The sequence below is a fragment of the Indicator indicator genome, chromosome 1 (assembly GCF_027791375.1).
Source record: "Indicator indicator isolate 239-I01 chromosome 1, UM_Iind_1.1, whole genome shotgun sequence".
Taxonomy (NCBI): Eukaryota; Metazoa; Chordata; class Aves; order Piciformes; family Indicatoridae; genus Indicator; species Indicator indicator.
The window spans coordinates 79983722-80009057 of record NC_072010.1 but is presented as its reverse complement, the minus strand read 5'-3'; the positions used below and the strand labels follow the sequence as shown (position 1 = coordinate 80009057).

Below are 25336 nucleotides of genomic sequence, written 5' to 3'. Positions count from 1 at the left end.
AGGTACTGCTAAGAAAAAAACTTTCAAGGCCATTTTGAGACCTGCAGTCAGTACTCATCTAATGAAACTGGAAAATTAGCATAAATTTCAGAAAGTAGCTGCCAGGTTCTTACTATCTTGTAAAGCATTGATATAAACTGATGTGCTTCAACAAAAGTTTAACAAAATTCTGATAATTCTTGGCCTAAAAGGACCTCAATCTTTTACATATCAAACATGGAAACAAAATTCCATGCTTTCCAGTATGTTTGAGGACCTAGAGCACAGGAATGCATTAAATCCAATTTTTTTAAGGCAGCTAATTTGTTTAGTAGTCATCCTCCATTTACTCTGTGAAACCATGGTGATATAGAAGGGGTTATATTTATATTCAAAGGACAGGAAACGTTCTAAAATTTTCTTCTTTATCCAAGATTGGAAATTATCCTGGATATAGGTAATCTATGGGTACTTATATTTGTATTTCAGAGAAAAATACTTACTCGTCATGTATTAATGGCTTTGGCTGAAGATCATTTCAGGTTATCTGAAATCAGTTCAGTGTTTCATAACAGCTTTGAGAGCATTTTTTCTTCAGAGTATATCTAGATCCCAACTGTTAGCATTTTTTGTGTCCAATAATACATTTTAAATTAGGCAATAATAGATATAAATATTTATTTTTAAACCTTTTAGTATAAAATATTACAGCATGTGCAAAAGGAATATATGAGCAATAGGAAAGTATATAAATATCATTTCAAGAGTATTTGCACATTTGGATCTGCTTAACAAACTAGTTTTTAAAGACAAAGGTTATCTGAAACTGTAACAATTTTGACTTTGTATGTGAGACGCTGAGACGCTCTGCAAAAGGACATCTAACAGCACAGCAAACATGCCTTTGCAAGTAAATGTTCACAATGCACCTTATGGAAGTATAAGATAGAGCTCAAACTGTTTGGCAAACAATGCCTGTTCTTGTTACTCTTTGTTTTAATGGGCTATAAAATAAATGCAGTGTAGAAGGTGTTTTTACAGCCAGATCTTGCAATATGCAATATGCATGGCTGTACTGGGAAGAAAATGTCAAAATCATGTACTTCAAACACCCATCACACTTCTTGGAAGGGATACATACATAAAGCCATTAAAATCCTCTGGTGTCTCTAATGTAACAGGAGTGCATACTCTTGCAGTGCTTACAGCATCAGCCCTGCTAAATGACAAAGTACACACAGTACAGCAATGAACTACTGCCAGTTTCATCAGTTTGTAGCCCTATGCAAGAAGGAGTAAGGGAATTGCAGAGATATAGAGAGGGAGGGGAAGAAACAAAGTGTTTTAAACCAATGTGAAATAGGCAGAGAATAACAGTGTCAGAAAACACACACACATTAAATGTGTGCACAGAGGTGGGAGGCGGGAAGCTGAGATGAATGAGGGAAGTCAAATGAGTTAACGGTAGCTGAAGGGACTTAAGCGATGTAATAGATACATCAAGGGCAAAAGTAGTAGTGTGAAGAAAAGAAGCCCATTAATAAAAGATGAGGAGGGATGAAATTAATGAGAGCTCTGCAGAGACACTACAGCCCTTGTGTGGAGAGAAATACAGGGCCCATTTCTGGTATTCTTCTTCAGTACTTCCTAGATACTGGGACTGCTCAGAAGGCAAAGTACAATTAAAAGACAGGGACTGTCAGCCTGTCAGGAATACTAAGCAAGGGACTAGTCTCACACACTTACATAGGTGAATAACTGTGAGAAACAACTTGTAGTGTCAGCAATCCTCAGGCTTTTTTTAAATGAAATACATGCCCCTGAAATGGGTATTTGCAGTCAAGATTCTTTTTAACGGCTTCTTTTTTGTCTTCTGCTTTATGTACTTAATTTATACTTACAGGGATTTTTTCTCTCTGATACTTTTTAAATGAAAAAAGGACGTTTTCATGCCCATGTGCTTCCAGAAGATGGAATTTCATGTAGAACAGCTTGGGACATGTAGTATAAAGGAAGAGACTGGTAGCTGCAGGTTCCACAGTGCAGCCAGGCCAGGGAATGGATCACAGCCATCAGAGACCTCCTCCTCTTTCTCACATGCTTGGATTTCCTTCCTGTGGATAGGGAGAGGAGAAAAGAGGCTCAAACGTTTCTTGATAGACCTCAATGCAGTTGCACAGTGACCAGGGTGGGACATCGCATTTGGAAGCTGGAAAGCACACTGATTTCCCACAGCTGCAGGTATTGGTTGATACCAATATTGGTTGATAAACACAGGCACAAACCACAAGTTCTCTATCAAGAACATTTAGTGAAGGGACAGTCTGTGAGCAGATATTTCATTCTTATGCGTAGAAAGGATGTTTTTTCCTCTGAAACTGTCTGTTATAAAGTATAACTTCACTGAACTATGGAATGAAATCCACTGCCTCTATCTCCCAGCACTGTGAATCCCAAGGAGAAAGTGCTGACCATTCTACTGAGTCCTTACAAAACACAATTCTAAATGGGCACATTCTCGAAGACCTCAGTTAGCAGTAGGCTTTTAAATTCAGATACTAGACTGACAGCAGGAAAGAAGGAGTAAAAAAAAAAAAAAAACAACAAACATTCCCAGCCTAAATAATGAAACCACTTTTTTTTTTTTTGTGAAATATTTGTACCTTTTGGGATCTTCTACTTACCCTATTTTTTACCCTGATGGAAATTAATTGCTTAATCTAGTTTTCAGTAGAACCTTAGAAACACTCTTTCCTAAAACCCACTCTTACCTTGAACTTTTCTGTTATTTTGTCTTGCCATATTTAATATGTACAAAACATCTAATGGGGCACATGCAAGTCTTATGCTCATACTTATGTAATTTCAAAAGTCAAATACAGAAAATATATATATTTTTCAACTGTTCACCTAAACATTAAATTCTCCAAAGTGTTAACATGTTCTTTTCTTTCTTTTTGACAGCAAAATTTGGAAAGTAACCTCACCAACCTTATTAAGAGGAATACTGAACTGGAAACTCTTTTGGCAAAACTCATTCAGACCTGTCAACATGTAGAAGTGAGTACTGATCTCCATTTGAAATACTTGTAAACTTAATTACATTCACTTCTAGCATTCAGGAGCAAAAGTTTAAACAAAACCAAATAAACAACAACCACAAATAAACAACCTTCCCACAACAAAAACAAACAAAAAACCAAACAAACAAAAAAACAAACAAATAAGTGTAAAACTAAATTGCAACAGTGGCAAACTGATCTGGAGCTTTTTCACTTTACATTCCTTCCTATCCCCTTTTAGTTATGATGTTTTTGCATATAGCCCTGCTCAGCTATACTCACTATGCATAATATGTTTGTGTGCTTTGTGAAATAGAGTAATATTTACAGTTGGAAAATGAAGGCAAAGAAATAGTAATGTCCAGATCCACAAAGATATTTAGGTTTCTATCTGACCATAGATTTTTTTTACCCCATCAGAATTAAGTATCTAATTATATCACAGAAACATTGAGGTTGGAAAAGACCATTGGGATCACCAAGTCCAACCAATAGCCCTACTCTACAAGGTTCACCTCTAAACCATATCCCCAAGCACCACATCCAAACAACCTTTAAACACATCCAGGGTTGGTGACTCAACCACCTCCCCTGGGCAGCACATTCCAATGCCTGACCACTCTTTCTGTAAAAAAATTTTTCCTAATGTCCAGTCTAAACCTACCCAGTCACAGCTTGAAGCTGTTCCCTCTTGTTCTATAGCTTATTAACTGTGAGAAGAGACCAGCACCAACCTCTCGACAACGTCCTTTCAGGTAGTTGTAGAGAGTGATGAGGTCTCGTGGAATCAAAAGTCATGCATGAGATATATTTCTTTCCAGAAGACAAAAGATGCCTGTAGGCATTTGAGTTGCTTCAGTTACATATTCCACTTTGAGTGTCACATAAAAATATTTACCAGGAGAGATCTGAATCCATATTACCCCCAAATTGTGGGATTTTTTAGATGGCCCCACAGAGGCTGCTGCTATACAAGCAAATTAAAATAATTGCAGCCTAATTCAGCCATGAGAGCTCAAACAGGAAAAGATCAGAGTCCAAAATAACTGCTTTTTTAGCAAAGCCTTTCTTTTTACTTTTGCCATACTGTCTAAAATAGGTCATTTTTTAGCAAAATTTTCTGGTTTTTTTTTTTTTTTTACTCTTTGCCATACATTTTCAGTTCATGAGTTTATGCCTTATGCCAGAAAATATTGTGCAACTAACCTCATGCAATCAAAACTTTATCACCAGTGCTTTTCTTCTTGTCAGTTTCAGCCATGAGTCCCAGGTGACACATCCGATGTAAAACATTTTTACCCCTTCTCCAGATAAATTGTGACTGAGAAACGCTGAAAGACTAGGAAAGGCTCAACATCTTGAAGCCCATGTGCTTGTTGACATATACACTAGATGCACTGAGATCTGCCAAGGTCAGCATTTGCAGTGCTTTCAGCTTTCATAAAGTATAAACTCCGTCTAAGATGGCATGGTGAAGTTAAAGGGGTAAGAATCAGAGGACCTCATACAACACAAGTGCCAATTTATGTTGAAACACACTTTAGATCTCAATCACAGAGAAAAGATTCTTTTCATTTGAACAGCTAATTACTAGTCAGATTACCAGTAAGAACTTTATTTCCTTGTGAAAAATGCTTGGGTTTTGTTTGTATTACAATGCTGTTTGCTGTGAGATTTCTGCACAGGACCATTTCGCCTCTGACTACATTGCAATTCCTGCTGCAGCCTTGTCTGTTCAGAGAAGGGCACACTGTAAGTTCCTAGCAGACAAGCAGCATTAAATAATAGCAGTGTTGTGTAGGAAAGGTATTCCACTTTGAGTGTGCGTGCAAAAGGAAACCAGCTTTCTTCATCAGCATTAACTTGAGGAGAATTTGAGAGAGGAAGGTAGCCTTAAACAAGAGCTTCTGAAACAAGTGTATAATTTAAGAGAAAGATGTAACACAGCCACCTCCCAGCTCTGCTGAAAGGTTTTTAGAGAAGTTTCTTTTTCTTCTTTGTGAAGTCCCGTGGAAGTTTTCTACAAGGCTTTTTCTTTTCTCTTTTTTCAGGCTAAAGTTCAGTGACCTAATTAAGCCCAAGAGCAACTTTTGCTTGTGAATAGATTTAAAATCACATCTTGAAAAATCTTTCATCTGTGCCTGTTGATTGTGGTAACAGCATATGCTGGGAAAAAAATGGAAAAAGAAAAAAGAAATCCACCCTAAAAAAGCATAAGCAAACCAAACCAAACTGATCATCCAACCAAAAATACCTCAGGACTGTTTTTAACGAGATCATCTTGTCTAACTGCTCTACCTCTGTGGCACCTCACTGACTTTGTAGGACTTAAAACCATGGAAGTCTATCTATGGTATCAGACATGAGGTGAATTATTTGAGTTCTTTGTATAGTCAGAATAACTTCAGGCAGAACAGTAGTATCTGCTGGGCAAATGTAGTAGATATTGAGAGACAAAGACATGTTTTCTTCTTTCTGTGTGTATAAAACTCGGAGCAAAACCCATGAAGCAGATGGGCTCAAGACAGCATAAGGTCTCTTCTTCATTGGTGGCCTATGTCCAAGATGGGCTAGATCTGGAAAATTTTAAGTCACTCCTGCATCTCCTATGCAATTCTGCAATATATTACCAACTCTAAGGTTTAGAATTACGAAAAAATCTAACTTGTTCAGCTGGTAACAGATGCGCCACTGTCCCTGGAGTCCTGTTTTAGAAAATTTCTCTGTAGACATAAAGCAATAGCAGAAATATTGTTAATTAATTCCTACCACGTTTTAGTTGTCAAATTACTCTAATTAGCATTTAAATTAGCTCAACATTAAGAAATTAGCTTCAGTCAAAACCCTGGACCTAGGCCACGCTGGAAATTGGGCAAGTGGGGATGTGGAAGTAAACTTTAAAGCTATCTCTGTTTCTCAGAGCTCTGTGAAAACTTCAGATACTTTGTGAGTATCTCCAGTATTAGAGAAGCTGATGCTTAGGTGTTGGGTTTTTTTAAAGTCAGTATGCTCTCTTTCTTTGTGCTTATTCACGACATAAATTCATCTCAAACTAGGAACCTGGATGAAGGATTGTAACATTAATGTTACAAATTTAAAATTACAAAATATTAGGAAATTAAAAGCTGACATATCCAATGGCTGTATTAGTGTTGTCTTCTGAATTCATTCAAAGGTTGAAACCTATCTTAGCAAAAGTTTCCTTTCTCAGTTTTTGACAGTATACCACAGATGATAACATAAAATATATTGTGTACAGTTCATAAAATATAAAAACAGGCAGTACATTTCAAAAACTGTTACATAATTTCATTTTCCTTACTTAATTTAAAATCATTTAAATAATGTTAATTTAATGCTGATTTAGATTTGGGGGGTGTGCCAAAATTAGCTGGGGGGGAAAAAGAGTTCTAGGTTTCACACATAATTTGAACTTTGAAAAAGAAAGAAGGAAATGAAATAATTATTCCCTGTGTTAAAGTTACCTTGGTTTTATTAAGGGATACATAAACTTTGACAAAAAAGTTATGCTAATTAACATTTATCAGTAGAAATGAGCGCAAACATTTTAAAAAGTCTTCACCATGTCATATGCCAAAAAAATTTGCTGTCATGTGAAAAATGAAAAAGGAATGTCTTTTTTTTGGTTTTCAATATGAAGCAGAACCTGGTATTTCTGAAAATGAACAACAAACAGGCTCTTTGTCTTTTGAATAAATGAATCCCTGCCAGCCAAACCAAACGGTGTCACAGAGCCACTGTTTCTCATCAACCAAGTGAGCTGTTAACAGCTTCCCAGCAACCAACTTCGCTGCAGATTAATTATCTACCCATACATCCTTCCCATCAGGCAGTTTTAACTTCATTGATTGCAAAGGCCAAATCTCAGTCTCTATGTTTTGAAACTCTTCTGAAAGAAATAGAATTACTTTTACTTCTCACATGAGCAGGCAAATACTGGTTAGGGATGTTAATTATCTGGAAGCTGGATACTTTCCAGGCATCAGGGTGGGGGGATCTGGGGCCACCTTTCATCACAGCAGCAGAGGCATAAATATTGTCTATTTTAAGATGGATTTTATCAACTTATGACAGGATTTGTCATCCTGATCTTGGGAAATTCAAGAAGTCCACTTCCAGTCTTGCATTCCTGTGGGCAGTTCTGGGCATACCAACAGGAAATCTTTGGGGAATAAATCAAGGCAGACTTCTGTTCTTTACTGCTTTAAGTACAGCAGGGATATTATTAAGCATTTTATAATAACTTTAATTTTAATATCTGAATGCCTGATTTCATGCCTAATATAAAAGTATGGTGTGTGCTAATACTTAGTCTGTGGTAACACTTGATTTTAAAAATCCCATTTTCTCAAAAGGAGCCATAACCTGAAAAGAGAATGCACGAGACTGTGATTCTCCTCTCTATCTCTAATCTTCCCATTTCATTAGGAATACCTTGACGCACTGGGTTTACAAATCTTTCAGACACATCCCTAACGTGTTTTTTGCTTTACACTCATTTTCCCATCAGAATGTCTGCTCTCCCTTCCTCTGTAATCCTGTCTGTCATTTCTTGGTTTTGCAGAAAGCCTGAAGACTGTTAATCAGCAAAGTTTTGTTTTCCTTCCTTGGAGATGATGACAGGCCATGCCTTTGGCCAGGCTGCTTTCTGCAGAGCAGTCCCTCCCTCAGGGCAGTTTGCTGGATTGGCCCTGGTAAGCCAGATCTGCTCCTCATTCTGTTTAGGGAAGGCAGCTGTGGCTGCCTTCCCAGGGATAGCAGGCTTGGCTGCATAAAATGATAAACTGATTACCAGTATAAAATACAATTTTCCTCACAGTCTGAGAAAATAGAATAGAAATGGCTGTTAATATGAAGTATGTTTATTTGAAGTCCTACTTCACAGCATTCACATATCTCATAGTATCTGTGGAATACTTTTTTTAAAAAGCATTAAAAAGCATCCTGGAGAATTTTATCTTTGCATTCTGTGGACATTCACCCAACAAGAGAACCCTCTGGCATGGAGCTAAAGCAGCATGTGGCTTTTAAAAGTCCATAAGGATGCTTGTGCATGTCAGGAAAGCAGCTACTTAGTTCTGAAGCTAATAAGGAGAAGGTGTTTGAGGGAAAAGGAAGTAATGTAAATATTTATGCTTTGGCATAAATTTAACAGTCTAGGTACAAGCACTCTACCTTAGCTGAGGAGAAAGAATCTTTGTCTGGATCCTGTGCTGCTGGGTGAAACAAGGTTGCAATAATTTGCTTGTAACAAAGTTGCCATAAAAATTGCTCTTGTGAATATCTCAATATCTTCCCAAAACCTTCTTGCAATATTGTGATTGACAGGGCTAGGATTTGTGAATATCAGTTAATCCCTGGGTGGTAGCATCCCCATGACCATACCAACCCTTCGTGAGGTATCCCTTCCTCCTGCCATGTGCTGGAGAGGTGTCAGCATGGCAGTGTCCCTGGGGGGTGACCTCTGGCACCCCTCCCTGCATGCCCTTCTGCTGTACCGTTTCCATCTTCCCCTGCATGTCTGCTACATGTGAAGTGATGGGGACCAAATCCTACCTATTCTGCTGGCCTGTGCCTTTTCCAGCTGTATGCAGATCTGAATTTAGATGCTTTGCTGTTGAATCAGGGAAGAATTTAATGCTGCAAGCATTTGGGTGCTCCTCTTGGTTTTAGTGTTATAGGTTCCTCTATCTGACAAAGTGTTATATCACAGTGAATTTGCTTCTGCCATAGTCTCTAAGGCACATTGTTTCTGTGAATGAGTGAGGCTTTTGCAGACATCTTCTGGTGCATCTCTTCTAGGAAATACATGATTAAAAGCCTGTTACATAGCCAACACCATGAAGCTTCTCTCATCTATTAGGCAGAAATGTAATCTGTATTCAGCTGGAGGGAAAATTGGAGCAATTATGTAGGGGGGAGGGGAAAGGAAATAGGTTTTGCTTGTAGACAGCTTTATAACATCTGTATCTCAGTCTGTTTGTTTTGTTTTCAATTCACCAAACGTCATAGGAAGCAAATTTTGGACACTGCTGCAAAATGATTTTTGGTTTTTTAAGGAAGGGAAGGCATTTTCCTCTGATTGTGTAACCCTCAGACTGCTGTATCCTTTGCTTTCTGTTTATAATGGAAATGCTCAGTTTCTACCTCACTTCCAAAGATCTGCTGCAGGCTAAATCACAGCATAAACATCTCATTTAAAAATTGGTTTTGTGTGTGTCAAAGGGTGTTAGGATTATTTTTTTTTTTTTGTAACCATGTTATATAATCACCTGAAAAAAAAAAAAAAGAAAAGTAAAGTGAAGATGTAAAGGGTGTAGCTGCTTGAAAAGAAATTACTGAATAGATAAATAATCAATAATCACAGAATGTTCAGGGTTGGAAGTGACCTCCAGAGAATCATGGAGTTCATCTCCCCTGCCAAAGCAGGACCTAAGGCAGGCTGCACAGGAACACATCCAGGTTGGTTTTGAAAGTCTCCAGAGAAGGAGACTCCACAACCTTCGTGGGCAGCCTGTTCCAGTGCTCTGTCACCCTCACCATAAAGAAGTGCCTCCTCATGTTGTGGTGGAACCTCCTGTGTTCTAGCTTGTACCCTTGTTCTAACACTGGGCACCACCAAAAAGAGACTGGAGCCTTCATCTTGACACCCACTCCTCAGACATTTAAAGACATTGATAAGATCCCCACTCAGCCTTCTCTTCTCAAGAATAAACAGCTCCAGTTCTCTGTTTTCTTCATAGGAGAGATGCTCAAGTCCCACAATAAAATGAGAATTTGAGTTTCAGCTACACATTAACTTCTTCAAATTTTATGACAGAATGTCTCTCTGTCAGTTTTTATATAAGGTACATAAAACATTTCTATCACTTGAGGGACAGCAAAGTCAAAACTTGGTTGTTTGTGGGATTCCCTGAGGATACTCAAACAATGAAGAAGTTTTGTCTGTGACAATAAAAAGTATTCTGTTTTCGCTAGGTTTCATGGTACTTGCTTCTTTCTGAGATTTACAACTATCTCAGTCAAAGCCCAAGTATGCTGAAGAGTTCTCATTAGGAAAATTTAGGTGGAAAGCAAATGGCTTTCATAGTCATCAGTAGTTTGGAATAAGGAATCTAGTTCACTGGGGATTTTTTTAAGTAATGGGAAAGGGGACATGGGTTAAAGAAGTGTTTACATCATTGTGAAATATGTGGGGCAAACAACTTGGAAAGTAGCTCCTCTGAAAGCTGCTTTTTTCCTCTACCCCAGTACCTTCCATTTTGCTGAGGATGCTTGTTCAGCAGCTAAATTTATTTGCTATATTTAAGTGCTAGAAGTAACTGACATTTTTTGATTTGTGAAATAGGAAAATAAGACTTGAAGGAAATTGGGACTTCTTACTCTCAATAAGAGACTGATTAGCAAATTTCATGATGTGCATAAAACCCAAAGGAGGATTTTATAGCATGTTATTCCTAGGATAGTTTCTAATGAGAAAATGTTTAAGAGACACTTTCTCTATTAACATTATGTAGATTAAACACATGGTATGATCTACTTTTGATTTCTGATTACTACAGTTCCACATTTAATTCCACTCATAAAAGCTGATTTGAGTGAAAATCCCAGGTAAGCTTTAGTCAGTCTTTCTTAGAGAAAAGAGAAATTTCAGAAATAAAAACTGCTGTATGGCATATGGAAATATAGAATATTTATTTCAGAATGTCTGAAGCTCCATGCCCAGCAAGAACCAGCTTAGCAGTCAAATATTATTTCCCTAAATAATTGTTTTCACAAATTACTAATCAAATGTAATATGATGACCTATATATATATATGGAACTGCAATACTTATGCATACATTTTATGTACAGATTAGACTTGTGCTAGAATGTTATTGCACTCTGTAACTCCAGGGAACTGGAGTCATAAATATGATAGCAGGTCACAGAGATGCTGTAGAAGCTAATAGCAGTTCTTGCTGCTACTTGTTAAGGCAGCCAGTTTCTGTTTACTCCATCTCTCCCTCTGTCACACCCAGGACCATAGAGTCATTTAGATTGGAAAAGGCCTACCAGACCATCAAGTCCAACCATTAACCCTATTCTACCAATTCCACCACTGAACCGTATCCCCAAGCACCACATCTACATAGCTTTTAAACACACCCAGAGATGGCAACTTAATCAGTTTCCTGGGCAGCCTGTTCCAATGCCTGACAACTCTTTGAGTGAAAAAACTTTTCCTAATGTCCAACCTAAACCTTCCCTGGTGCAGCTTGAGGCCATTCCTTCTTGTTCTCTCACTAGTTACTTGGGAGAAGAGACCAACGCTCACCCCACAACAACCTCCCTTCAAGTAGTTGTAAAGAGCGATGAGGTCTCCCCTCAGGCTCCTTTTCCTCAGAGTAATCACCTGTAGTTCCCTCAGCCACTCCTCATAAGACTTGGTCTCTAGGCCCTTCACCAGCTTAGTTGCTCTTCTCTGATCACACTCCAGTACCTTGATGTCTGTCTTGTATTGAAGTGCCCAAAACTGAAGTGTGGCCTCACCAATCCAGAGTACAGAGGGATGATCACCTCCTGGTCCTGCTGGCCATGCTGTTTCTAATACAAGCCAGGATGCTCTCAGCCATCTTGGCTACCTGGGCACACTACTGCTTCATAAGCAGGCATTTGTCTATCAGTACTTCCAGGTCCCTTTCCACCAAACAGCTTTCCAGCCACTCTTCTTCAAGCCTGAAGCATTGCAGGTAGTTGTTGTGGCCCAAGCGCAGGCCCTGGCAGGTGACCTTGTTGAAGCTCATACAACTGACTTTTGCCCGTCAATCCACCCTGTCCAGATTCCTCTGCCGAGCCTTGTTACCCTAAAACAGATCAACACTCCTACCCAATTTGTTGTCATCCACAATCTTACTGAGGGTGCACTCTATCTTTTGATCAAGATCATTGATAAAGATGTTAAACATAAGTGGTCTCAGTACTGAGCCCTGAGGAACACCACTTGTTACTGACCACCAGCTGGATCTAATTCCATTCACCACCACTCTGGGTCCAGCCATCCAGCCATCAGAGTGTACATCCATCCAAGCCAGGAGCAGTGAGGTTTTTACTGAGATTGCTATGAGAAAAAGTGCCAAAGGCTTTATAGAAGTCCAGGTAGACAACATCCACAACCTTTTCCTCTTCCACTAGGCAGGTCATCTTGTCAGAGAAAGAGATCAGGTTTATCAAGCAGGACCTACCTTTCATAAACCCACCATGACTGAATCTGTTCACCTGGTTGTCCTGTATGTGGTACGTAATGGCACTCAAGATGATCTGCTCCATGACATTCCCTGGCATCAAAGTTAGACTCCTAGGTCTGTAGTTCTCTGGATCCTTCTTTTGGCCTTTCTTGTAGACCTCTGGGACCTCCCCAGTTAGCCGCGACTGGTGTTAAGTGATGGATTCATGCACATGTATGTGTTCACATTCTTGCTACATTGATATGCCTACAAAACTTTGTCTTTAGACTAGAAAATGAGGTTTAGTTCACTGTTAATCACAGGTTAACTAATGCAGTAGGTAGTAGTTCGTGCTTGTTATCAGAGAATGTAACTTTTCCATCAAAATGTCATACCCTTCTGTCTTTGAGACATTTATGGGAACAAAACACTCTCGATGTCCTCCTTTCTCTGCCTCATAGTGATTAGAATAGCAAGGAGAACAATGGCATGTGTCCTCTACTGAATATGTTAAACACTAGGCTAGACACCTCATGAAAGGTCTAAGTACTAAATTGTTCATTACAAAGGCCTTAGCTCCACCTTCATCAAAGGACAGTAAGCCCCTTGAACTCCAGTGATTATTTAATTCTTTTTGGTTTTCAACCCTAAATTAAACATACCAAGTGAAATATTTTGCTCAGTGTGAATCAAAGGCTTAATATCATCAGGAAAAACAAAAAAACAAACAAAATGTTGTTAAATTAGAAAAAATATTTCCATAAGTTCAAAGAAAAGATTAGCATAAAGGACAAACAAACAAACAAAAAAAGAAGAGTGTGAAATTAATTATTAATATGACCCTTTTACTGCATCTCAAAAACTACATCCCTCTTCGGGGTTAGTTTCACAAACAGCTTAATCTGATTTTAAGCCTTATTGCTGCCAGAACCCTCTGTTTCAGCCCTCCTTACTGTGTTTGTCTACTTGCTTCTTATGTGTTTGTGCAACATCCGTATCAGCCAGGTGAGCTCAGCCCAGCCATTTCCCCAGCTGGCCACAGTGGCTGAGAAACTCCTGCTATAGTTTCAAGATGATGCTGCATTTGTGTTTTATATAAACAATATGTGGTTCACAGAAGCAAGCCTAGTCGATGGGCTTTACAGCTGTCAGCATAAGCCTCTCTTGGAGTAGCTCTTTATGAGAACTTTCCAGATCATTTCAACTTAATTTTTTTAATGTTTTGAATGGAAATCTTATCAAAGCAGTTTATTTTTCTTTTTTCTTTTTTTTTTTTTTCCTGTGATGAGATTGTAAATGTCACCAGAGGACTGCTAGGTATCTTGCTGGTTAGTTTTTTAACAATGTGCTTCAAAGCATAGTGGGACAAAAAAAAACTTTAAAATAATATTTTATTAAGTAACATGAGTATTTCAAACTTCTGGAAAGGTTTACTTTTAGTCAAGAGTGGGGCAGATAGGCTTATCAGCCTGACCCAAAGTGGTTTAGCTGTCCTGGCTAAATTGATCCTTCATTCATAAAATTCCTAAGTAGCCAGAGTAAGTTGCTGTGTTTTTGCACTGACCTTTGTTTAACCTACTCTGAGACTGCCTCTAAACATGGGTCTCTTGGTTAGAGATAGATGTGGAATGCAAACAAAAACAAAGCCTCTAGCACACTTGAAATGGGAGATAACAGTTCCTTTCTCTTGTTCAAATTCTGAATAAAGGAGATCTAGATGATCTCTTCAGATGGCAAGCTGATTAATATCACATATTTCCAAAGGCACAGCCTGTCATAATAGATAAAATCAGTTTTACACGAGGGGTAGATAAAGTCTGAAAAAGCTCTACTCCAAGAACTGCCTTTGCTCTCCAAAACACTATAATGAAAAACCCATAGTATCAAAAAGAGATGTAAAATTAAAGAAGTTTGAATCCATGACTGACATTCAGTCTATCCATAAAAAGAATGTTTTCATAAATGCTCATTAATCCTTTGTACTTCCATTAAATAAATAACATGAAACATGGGTGATGTTAAAACATGACTTCACTGTACTGTGATTCTGTGAAGAAAAGTTATTCACTTCACAACATGGAGTAATTAAAAAAAAGTTAGGCCTCTCTAGATGAGTACAATCCTTTAATTCATCTAGAGACTCTAATTCTACATAGGATCGCATCTGCAGGACAATGAAGAAATTTTTCCTAGAGAAAACAGTTACCAGTCATTATGTGCCATCATTTAGATTGTTTTTCCCTCAGTCTCTGGGTTTGGTGTAAGGAGGGATTCAGGCTCAAAATCTAGACTGAATTTTGTGGTAACAATGTTAAAGAGGAATCGTTGCATTTTGCGTTACTGATGTTTTTGTTTGTGACTCTATAATTCTGGAACCATCAACTCAAACACATAAAAAAAAAAGCTGATTCATCTTCTTCACCCAGATGGCCACAGATGAAAATAATTATTTTTTTAGACATTGAGACCAATTTTAAATAGTAAAACTGAAAGTTAAATTCATCCTCACTTTCCAAAGATCAGACTCTGTACAACCTACTTTCTTCCATTTTGCATAGCAAGTGAAGGACTGGTGAATAAAATTACCCTGGTTTTGATGAATTTATCCCAGATAGTGTAGTCTAAAAAAAGCAACCCACCTCTAATCTCAGATGTCTTATTTCACTTATCATTTAGGGATTATTTGCCAGAAAGACATATGTGCACTTCCACTTGCAGACAAAATTGCCTCACCCGTAAGAAATCTCAGAGGAAAACTTTTGCCCCTGCAACGAAGATTCTGCCAAGACACTACAACATCCTTTGATTCCAGTATATTAGTTGAGGAAGTTTTCATGGTTACGAATCTAGCCCTCTGACACCTTGTTTGCCTTTGAATTAACTATAGAATCTCCTCTGTAACCATGAGCCACTGGCTATGTTGTAGTTCTGTGATTTTCCAAACATCTGCTAGGGACTTTGAAACCACCACGTTCAATTTCTTATGACCTAAACTGCAATTTAACTCAGGTCTCTGAAGATGAAAGCCAAGGAAGCCTCTGCAGAGAGCAGAACATTTTCCAAAGCAGCTCTTAGCTTGAGAAGAACAGCTGGCCTGCTCTCCCTGTGGGTCTGGAGGGCTTGTAGTTTCCAGCTCCCTGTCAGACATCTGAGGACCCTCTTTTTTTTTTTTTCTTTTTTTTTTTTTCTTTTCTGCACCCCCTTCCCAAGGGAAATGCTAGCAGCCCCTGTCCATCTGTCTGGAAAACCTGGAAAGAACCCTGAAATTTGTGTTTTCAGTTTGAAGTCAATGGATATTACAGAAACAGGAATAAATTCACAAAAGCAGCTGTGTAGTTTGAATCTTTATTACTTGCAGTAGTAGAATATGTCATCATTTTTGTTAAATTGTGACAAGGCCTCCTCTTCCTCAGCATAGAAGAGGTGTTTATAAAAATGATACCAACAAAGCACAAAGTTTAGGTTTGAAATAGACATGGATTTTGAAGGAATTTGTTGATGTCAAAACTAAGTGTATTGATGACAGAGAAATTTTCTACAGAAATATGTTCCCAAGTACAGCATAAACTCTCCAGCAATAGATATCTCAGGTTAAGGAGTGAAAATCCACCTGGGATGGAGGAAACCCAGATATAAGTCTGGTCTCTGCACCATTCCGATCCTTCCATAACCAAAGTGAGCGACACCAATGCAGCTCTCAGTTTCTTTTAATGAACTCCTTGGAAAGAGGTCTTGTTTTTAATGTGGAAAGATGTAGAATGTAAAACCTCAAATATTTTCATCAAACTAGAACTAGAATTCCTTGGCCAGCCCCAGCTGGAAGTTATTGTCAAGGTTGCTGCTCATCAAAAGGGCTCAAGCAGAAGCTAGAGACTTATCCTGGTATTTCTGTAGCACCTGTACAGTGGAGCCCTGCTCCATGCCTGTGGCTTTTTGGTCTGACATATGACTCCTCAGGAACACGCAAGTAAATATTATTCAGTGGTAATCTCACAAAATAGTACCTTTAGGGCCACAGGTAATATGATGTATTTAAAGTTAGCCATGTGCTCAATTATAAAGTTATTACTGAATCAGAGGCCTTGTAGGCTGAAAATCTGATTAAGGTGTCTTTCAATTTGAGAAACGTCCCCAGATTAAATGTTGGGTTTTTTTCATACAAGGCTCAGATGTATCACATCATTTTGGGAATATTCTTTTCACTTTTAATAAGCTTGTGCAAGCTGTAAAGTTGGAAATGTCTTCAAATGAAGTTTATTGAAGAGTATACTTTTCAGATTTCAGAGAAAAAGAGAAGTCTGCAGTTAGTGCATAAGAAATCCAAAGAATTTTTCCAAGCATTTTGTGGTTCTTACTCTAGTGTTTTTTAAATTAAGATTCAATTAGTATGTTATTATTCAAACCAACCGGAGCATTAAATAGAACAATGTTGACCTAACCTTCCTATAACTCCATATTTCATTACAGTTACCCCAAAGATTAATTAGATCTGCTCAACAAAATGAATTTGTGATATAAGTGGTCATAGAAATAACACTTTGAATGGAAAATCTTGTGAAGTAGTACCGTAATTAAGTGCCAAAGTCGGCTCTGCCATGAGCAGACCTCAGCACTGACATAGAAGGAGTTGTGTCTATGTGCTGAGTGTGATCGTTACCCTTGGCTGAGCCCATTTGGGATTCCCTACTCTGTGGTGGATTTTCAGTCCACTGGTAAACCTGGAGTTCACACTGAGGAAATTTTTGCACTGGATGGAAACAGCTCTGCAGGATCTCACACCAAAGTACAGTGCATGACAGGAGGAGCGTGGTGCAGCCAGAGTGGTGGGATTTGAGGAGAGGGAATGGGAGGGATAGTGTTGATTGATTAGTTCCTCCAGGCTCCCTGAGCATGAACTGGAGAGACACTGGCACTGCCAGAGGCTATGTGTGAGCTGCTCCATGGTCTTTGCCTCCCCATGGACTATGGTAGGAAGCCAGGCAGAGCAAATAGCTAACATTAAGGACATAAATAGGCACCTAAAACTGCACAGTAGAAGTACTTTCTACATTTTCACCCAGTGTGTGCAAATTTCTCCAATGCGTTCAGTATCATCTGACCCCTTCCAGAAACAAATATATTTTCTCTTTATAATCTTCATAGGGGTTGGAAGGAATTTCTGGAAATCATCAAGTCCAACCCTGTGGAAGATTAAGATATCTTAATTGAGATATCTCGATAATTAATAATGAAGCATGTGAAATATATAATCAAATGTTATTTTATGAAAGTTTGAAAAGGATAATCCAAAACATTAATGAAAGCAGTACTTTGTACACAAGTCCCCTCTTTGCCTGGAGGACACAATGTATTTCACATAAGAAGGCTATTTGTAAAATTGGCCATGGTCCAAATTTAGACCTATAAGCATTTGCTTGATCTTAATGAGCTCCAGGTAAATGCGTGTTTAAACACAGCACTGGAAGAAAAGAAAGAAGGCTGAGGCAGATCAAGAGGCTCATCAGACCGAAAAATAACCAAGGGGAACTGTTTCCTGTTCTTGTTCACCACGAGCTCTTACTAGCTGATGTGGCTCTAGGAGCCGTTGGTCAGGGCTGAAGATTGCTTTACCCTCTTAGCAAAGTGTGTATGGAAACACAGCTCTGAAATTTTCTCTTTCGATTTTTCTTTATTCTAACTATGATTACAACTCTTTGCATGTTGTTTCTGGCTCTTTACATATACAAGTAAGCTATACATACTACTGCTGGTGGGGAAGTGAGTTTTTCTTGTCGTACAGAATACTGACTTTTCACTGGAAAAGTCCATCTTCCCCAGAAACAAAACATTTTCAGCTAAGAACCAAAACTTTTCTGGTTTAATTTTTCTTATTTTTGACAAAATTCAATATTTTCCAAAGACAGGCGTTATACTTCATGAGTTCTTTTAGTACTAAAACCTGTTTCACTAGCTCATATATTTGTATTGTACAAAACAACGTGAGTACAACTATTATTTTGATACTAATAAAGTCAGTCAACAAACAAGACTGGGTAATGTCACCATGTTATTCTCAACCTTTCAGCAACCACAGTATTTTCAAGTGTTAAATTCAGCAAATCAATTATGAAAGTAATAAAGATGAAGTAGCTGGAAGGTGGCAGGTTGATATTCCTCTAAAGGAGACAGTTCTTCACTTGTCAGTGAATTAAGCCATGGTCCTCAGTGGTGGAGGACGGTGGAGATACTTAAAGTTTTACAGGGGTTGAAGGAGAGACTAAATAAATTCACAGAAGATAGCGCTTCTGGGGATTACTATTGACGGAGAAATTGTGTCTGGTTCAAGGAGACTATGAACTGCAAATGTTTGGAGGATGGGAACATATTAATGGGAATCATCAGGCATATTGGAATGTCTTCCTAAGATGCTTTATTAGCACATGCTGGCAGCAGCAGCAGCCGGAGATAGGACACTGCACTAAATGGACCATCTGATCCAGTACTTGTGCTCTTTGGGGCATTAGTATTCCCTGCAGTCCTATATGCACAGCTAGAAACTGTGATGTGTTAAGCACCTCCTGAAGAACTTTCACTTCCCACTGATGTCCATTACAACTGACGTTACTAAGTACTCACAAAGTACTCACAGGACCATGATTTTCTCACTTGAATTAGAAATACCTGATGAGTATCTGTTTTCTAGTCCTACCTCCTACAAATAAGACAGTTAGACCCACCTCAGTATTTTACACAATCTAAGATATGGAAAACAAAACGACACATAAATTACACACACAGAGAAGCAAAAACAAAGCTAGAACAAATACTTTAGAAATTACAATTTTCCAACTAAAAAAAAAAAGAAAAAAAGAAAAAAAAAGAAAATGTTTTTAAAAAAGGTTTGCTAATCATAATTATCTGCTTTCTAGGTAAATGCATCCCGCCAAGAAACCAAGCTGATGGAAGAATGTGACCAGCTCATTGAAATAATCCAGCAAAGACGACAAATAATCGGAACCAAAATCAAGGAAGGAAAGGTAAAAGCTTTTCTTCTTTAGAACACAAATATGTCAACACTGCTTCCTCATGCTTACAGCTTTTTGACCTCAGGTACTATTAATTCAATTTTTCATGAAAGTCCTTATGTAGTCTTGTAGTCCTGGGCTAATGCTACTTTTCATGTAAAGAGGAATAGAATATATTAGTATGCTAGACCTTAACAGTTTATTTGGCATTTCCCTTAGTACATGTGATTCTTCTTTTTAAGAATAAACACAGAAATTATATCACCATCAGTAAGTGATAATTAAACTTTTGCTAATTAACAATTCCTTCACACTGTTACGTGTCTGAAAGTTTTCACTTTCACAAAATCACAACATTTGATATCATGGCTAGCAATTATCTACATTAATATTTTAATCTAGGTGCTTTAATTAATTATTAAAATACTATCACATAAAGAAATTGTTTCAATCATGGTCATTCCTGAAAATAGGAAATCTATCTTATAATATTCAATATTCAAAAAAATATTCAAAAACCTGCAGGAAATTACGTGAAGTGTGCATTTCTAATTACAGTGGTACAATTATTAGCAACAAACCTACTAGAAGGAAAAATATCTGATATTTAAGTTTCAACACATTTTGCTAGTTACCTGTTAACTCAGAAACACATTAGAGTGGAATTAATATTCTGATTTTCTGTGTGCATGGTGTTTGCTCTTTAACTGCTAAACTAAGTCAAATATAAACTCTTCTTGTGTGGGAAAAACTCAGGACAGGAATAAAGTCAAGAGCAGGTTGAATGATTCATGTGGCTGTCAGGATACTCCAATTAACTTGAAATAAAAAGCCTGTAGGCACAGCTGACTTAAACGTGTTTGAAACCACAAGTCCTGTGCATTGCATGACAGAACCTGAACTTCTTTGTACTGTTAACAAAATATAATTCCCACCAAAATGGAAAAAATGCCTTCTTCATGATTGTTTCAACTCTTTCTCTGTGAAATAGAAAAAAAATCATTCTTTGGATTTGTGCTCTACAATAGCTGCTTTTTAAAAGAAATCTGTTGCTTGCATGGATGTATCAATTCTAAAGTCCAGGTTAATGGAAGATTTATAACACAGTTGGCTCCAAGTTAATTTGAATATAGCTGATATTAGAATCTATCCCCATTCTTTGTGCAATTTTGTTCAACCAAAAATGATACCAACAGAGGACCAGTAAAGATCTGGAATGCTTTGCCCCAAATGTATGCGTTGCAAGATTTCAGGGGTTTGAGAGATACATATGAAAAGCCACAGGAGATTCTGCCTAATGTATCTTCTTGCGTGAGAGCCCATGGCTAAGAATCCTTCTGGAAGGTAGGACATGGCAAATTTGTCTATAGGACTATACTTAGGGCTGATATAGTGTGTATAGATATATATATATCGAGAGAGAGAGAGTACAGAACTGGAAACATTCAGGTGTCAAGTCCTAGCTTTGGCTGAATGGCTAGAAATTCAGACACGCGAGTCTGGCAATGTGATGCAGCTCTACCCTTAATCTCACCTATAAACCCTATAAAATTAAGTGAGTGTAGCAGGGAAAGAGACAAATAGATAGTTTTAGTTCCGATGTCATTCCTGCCATTAAGGGGAGAAGGTAGGCAGTGCGTGAGATGAGGCACTTCCTTTTAAAGTTTATCGTCAGTTGTCTTCTTGAAGAAGGTACAAAAAAGAACGAAGCAAACAAAAAAACTACCTCATATATAGACCTCACAAATCATGACACACCTTCTGATTGCTCACAAGGTGCCATTTATTTCAGTTAATTGTTTGTTTTCTTAATAAATAAGTACACAAAGAGATGAGCTATGTAATATGGCAATGAACCTTCCCCTACTTAGACTGGTACAGACCAAATGGTAATCTCTGCAAAAGCATTGACAATGTTATGGTATTAGATCAACCTAGAAGCTCATCAGATCATTAGCATTATCAAAATCTCTGTGCTTTCCCAGAATTTTTCTCCCTTCATTGTTTCCACCTTTAGATGAGATACTAATTTTACAGAGTACTAATAATTTGGCCATTCTTTTATTTTTGGAAAATTTCCAAAAGATTTCTTTTCCTACTGGTTTGTGTTGTAAGGCAGGTGCACTAAGACACCTTTATCTCTGGTTAGGGTAAAATTATATCTGAAATTCAATTCATCAGCTTCATAGCTTGTGGCCTAGTTGCTGAGAATGGGAATGTTTCTGTGATTAAAAATTTAGATATTTTTGCCAATCCACTTTCTTGCTAGTTTCCTCATTTTTAATGTAACTGAATTCCAGGATGATTTCATTTCCTTCTTATTTCTTACTCCTGTTCAAACTATGATCCTGGTGTGATAACAATGGGAAGGACTCCTAGGCCTTTCAGGAACTAGGAGTTTTGTTAGCCAGCATTGTCTTTGAATGGAGGATAGACCATGTCCCTCCCTGCTGTGCCCCTCTTTAACCTTTCAGCCAAAGGCTACAGTCACATCTGCTGTGTTTATCTCCATCACAGTTCACAGTAGTAATAATCAGCTCTCCAGCACTACTGTGGTTTTGTCCAGTTAAAAATATCCAAAAAAAACCCACCCTGTTTGAAAAAGAAAAGTGCATAATGAAAAGGGCAAGTGTTAGAAGAACTGAACAGGATTTTTCTGTCAAGTTTCTTTTTTGTCAAATTATTTTTAATGAAACTCACCTCAGCAACAGGAAAAAAGTAGTTAACTATAAGCTGCCTTTGACACAGATCTCATCTCTTCAGGGGAACAGTTATCTAAATAGCCCTTGGTTATCATGTAAGCAGAAAGTACCAGGAAATGACGTTTATTCTGTTGGAAAATAGGCCAGCTGTGCTTGTTTTGGCTCTCCCCTGTTGTTTTCCCTGTGGAAAATATTGAGGCTGAAGGGCTGTGTCTGCCCCCTATTAAAAATGTTACATGGCTGGATGGGGCTCACCATCAAGCTAGTGTGAAAGAAGCTCTTGTCAGCAAAGCCGTTCATCTTAACTCCCCGTTTGCATTCCAGCTTTGCCTCGGAAGTGCACATGTAATCATGATTTGTGACCTCAGAGATGTGACCGCTTTCTTATGTTTCCATTCAAGGTGGTGAGGTTGAGAAAACTGGCTCAGCAGATTGCAAACTGCAAACAGTGCATTGAGCGCTCAACATCCCTCATCTCTCAGGCTGAACAGTCACTGAAGGAGAACGATCATGCTCGCTTCCTGCAAACTGCTAAAAATATCACTGAAAGGTAAAGCAGACTTTCCTCTGGCAAAACCTCAGTTTAAGGCAAATGGGTTATCACAGTTACTGCATGGTCTTGTCCCACCAAAGATGTGGCCAAAGGAGACAGGGGATTAATTGATACATTCCTCCAAAGCACTTCTTTGTGCTGTATCAGAGTGGTAAGGACCTTACTGTAATGCTGAACAAAGCATCTCTTTAAAAATAGGAACAGTAGAAAAAAGGTGCAAGGTAAGAGAACAGTAATAGCATGCACAAGTGAAGGAGGCAGCTCAGATGACAAGCGTGTGTCTGGTGCTAAACAAGGCTTTTGGAGGCTGAAATTTCTACTGCATGAAATATTCTAAGATTAAGAAGGAAATCAGGCAGCAAGTGCATTCCTCAGATGAAATTTATAATTATCTTAATGAATTCATATTCTTCACAAAATAGCACCTGCAACACGCATCTCTGAGGTAGCTTGCTCAAAGAATTGGAGATTCAACAGCTTGTGTGTTTGGAAGTTAAGGCAGCTTCTGTGTTGGATCCCTGGGTGCAGGGAATTTTTACAGCTTCTAGGACCCTAACTTCTCTTCAGTATGCCAGAGATATCAAGAACCCAAAGACAAAGGAGTAAGCATTTCCAGGAAACTATGCTGTCAGAAAATTCAGTCTGGTTTTCAATGCAACACTGTGAATGCTAAAACATTCCCACTTAATTTCAGTGGTATTTTCTAATGAAAAAAAAATGTTCTGTTGGAATTATCAGATACTTAGCCCTTAGAGAAACAAAAGAAAGAGAATGTATCTGGATAACGAAGAAGAAAAGTATATAAAATATGGTCATTCATTCAGCTATTTTTAAATTTCTGGGTTCACCCTGTCCAGCCAGTTTTCACCAAATTTGAAACAGACAATTCCCTGTTCTTATTATTTACTTTTTAAGTCTATCACTTTGAAGTGCTGTATGCAGATTCTTTGAGTATCAGGCTTCAACAAAGCTATTTAATCAATTTGAAATTAAGACAGCACCACTGGCTTGCTCATTACAGATTCAGAGAATAGAAAATCTGTTGAGAAGAGCCAGACAAGGCAAGGTAAAGGAAGGCAAGGCATGGAAAAGCAATGGATTGCGTGTGATCTGTCAGACTTAGACTCTGGTTTGGATTCTGCCACCAAGCTACATTGTGAAGCTGATAGTAAAACTACCATACTGATAACATGAGTAAAAAGATGAAGATGAGGGTCTTCCCATTTTCAGTATGCAGTGGAACAAGCAGTAGGGTAGAAATCTGTGGAGACACAAAGCTTAATTGACTAACAGAGAATATTCCGAGAAACTCCACTTGTAAATATGAATAGTTGCAACATAAATACAGTCACAGGAGAAACACTGAGAGAGTAGAAATGAGACCAACTGACATATGTGCCAAATCAAATCTAATTCTTGGCTATAATAGAGTGCTGTCTGTAATGAAGTGGATGTGAACACTCTGAAAATCAGAGAATCGTTTTAAGGAGTGAATAAAACCAAGGGGGGAAAAATTAAGTGCTTGCAGACAAATTATAAGAGGAAAAAGAGACTAAATCTGATTAATAAATTATTCCCCACAAGTAACTCTCTTGGTTCTTGTGGGCTGAGCAATATTTTGTTTGTTTCTAGACAGCTCATGTAACAGTCTCAGCAGGGCCATTGGCTCCAGCAGCCGTAACAGTCTCCTGAAATTATGCTCACTGCATTTCTTTATGCACATATTTCAAAGTAATTGCAATATAATATTCTCTGTTGTAAGCACAACAGGTAACTATGTATAGCAAAGACATTACACATGCTACAATGATTCAGATCATGCAGTTTTTACAATGAGTGAAACACATTTATTCTAGAAAACCCTTTCCAACTCAGTGCAGTATCAGATAGAGAAGGTAGAAGTACAAGAAGAAATTCAATCCTCTGGACCTAATATGGTGACATGATGTCTGAAACTGTGAATTGCTGAGCTGCCCAAAAGCTGACTTACTTACTCAAAGTTCGCCCTTTGCATGGCCCCAAAACAAAAAGTCCAAAAGGACCTCTTGATATGGTCCTCTTCACAATAAATGTGTGCTTTATGGAGGTATTCAAAGAAGCTCTTAATCCTAGATACCTGCTTGTTGGTTTAAGAGCAAAGTATTTGTTAATTTTGTAGAGGTATGTGTTACTCTTGAATTTGCCCTAACACAGACCCTCCAAGAAAGGCATGTCTTTTTTTTTCCCAAACGGATGTGAAAACACCATGGTGCAACTGCAGATGAACTGCTGGGAGTGAGAGAGGTGTGGGAGAAAACAGGGTGAAAGAGCTCAGGGAATTTTTCCTTCTAAGTACATGGGGCAAAAAACACCTCAGTTCTCTCTGAAAAAATACCATCTGTACTAGGATCTACTTCAAATTAATTTCTACAACTAAAGCTGCAAGAGCAACAGTGCTAAAAACAGTGCTAAAAACTAAATTATTGACTAGGAAACCTCCTCATCCTAGTTCTTGAAAACTGTGCAGAAGCCAATGAAATGTGCTGCTCAGTTTCTCACTCTCCTAATAGTATTTCCCTAAATGCTACACAAGAAATATATGAAAATTCACTTCTTAGTAGCTCTCCATTTGTCCTGGAGCCATCTGAGTCCTGTCTACAGAGACATACTCTAATTGGGAAACTGCTAATTGGAGCAATCAAAATATTTTCATCTGACATGTCATGGATGCTGACATGAATAGCTGATATATGCCATGTGCATTAGTTGTGTGTTTACCTCTGTAGTGAAATGACTAACAAATTTCTGTTGTGTAATACAAGATTTAA

General features: G+C 38.1%; 1 protein-coding gene across 1 annotated transcript in view; it reads left to right on the top strand.

Moving 5' to 3' along the window:
- Positions 1 to 25336, top strand: part of MID1 (midline 1) — a 102985-nt gene that overhangs the window by 53858 nt on the left and 23791 nt on the right. The window contains exons 2-4 of the mRNA XM_054382074.1: positions 2944 to 3039; positions 19179 to 19286; positions 22378 to 22526. Coding sequence (XP_054238049.1) covers positions 2944 to 3039; positions 19179 to 19286; positions 22378 to 22526 — 353 coding nt within the window. The remainder of the gene's footprint in view (positions 1 to 2943; positions 3040 to 19178; positions 19287 to 22377; positions 22527 to 25336) is intronic.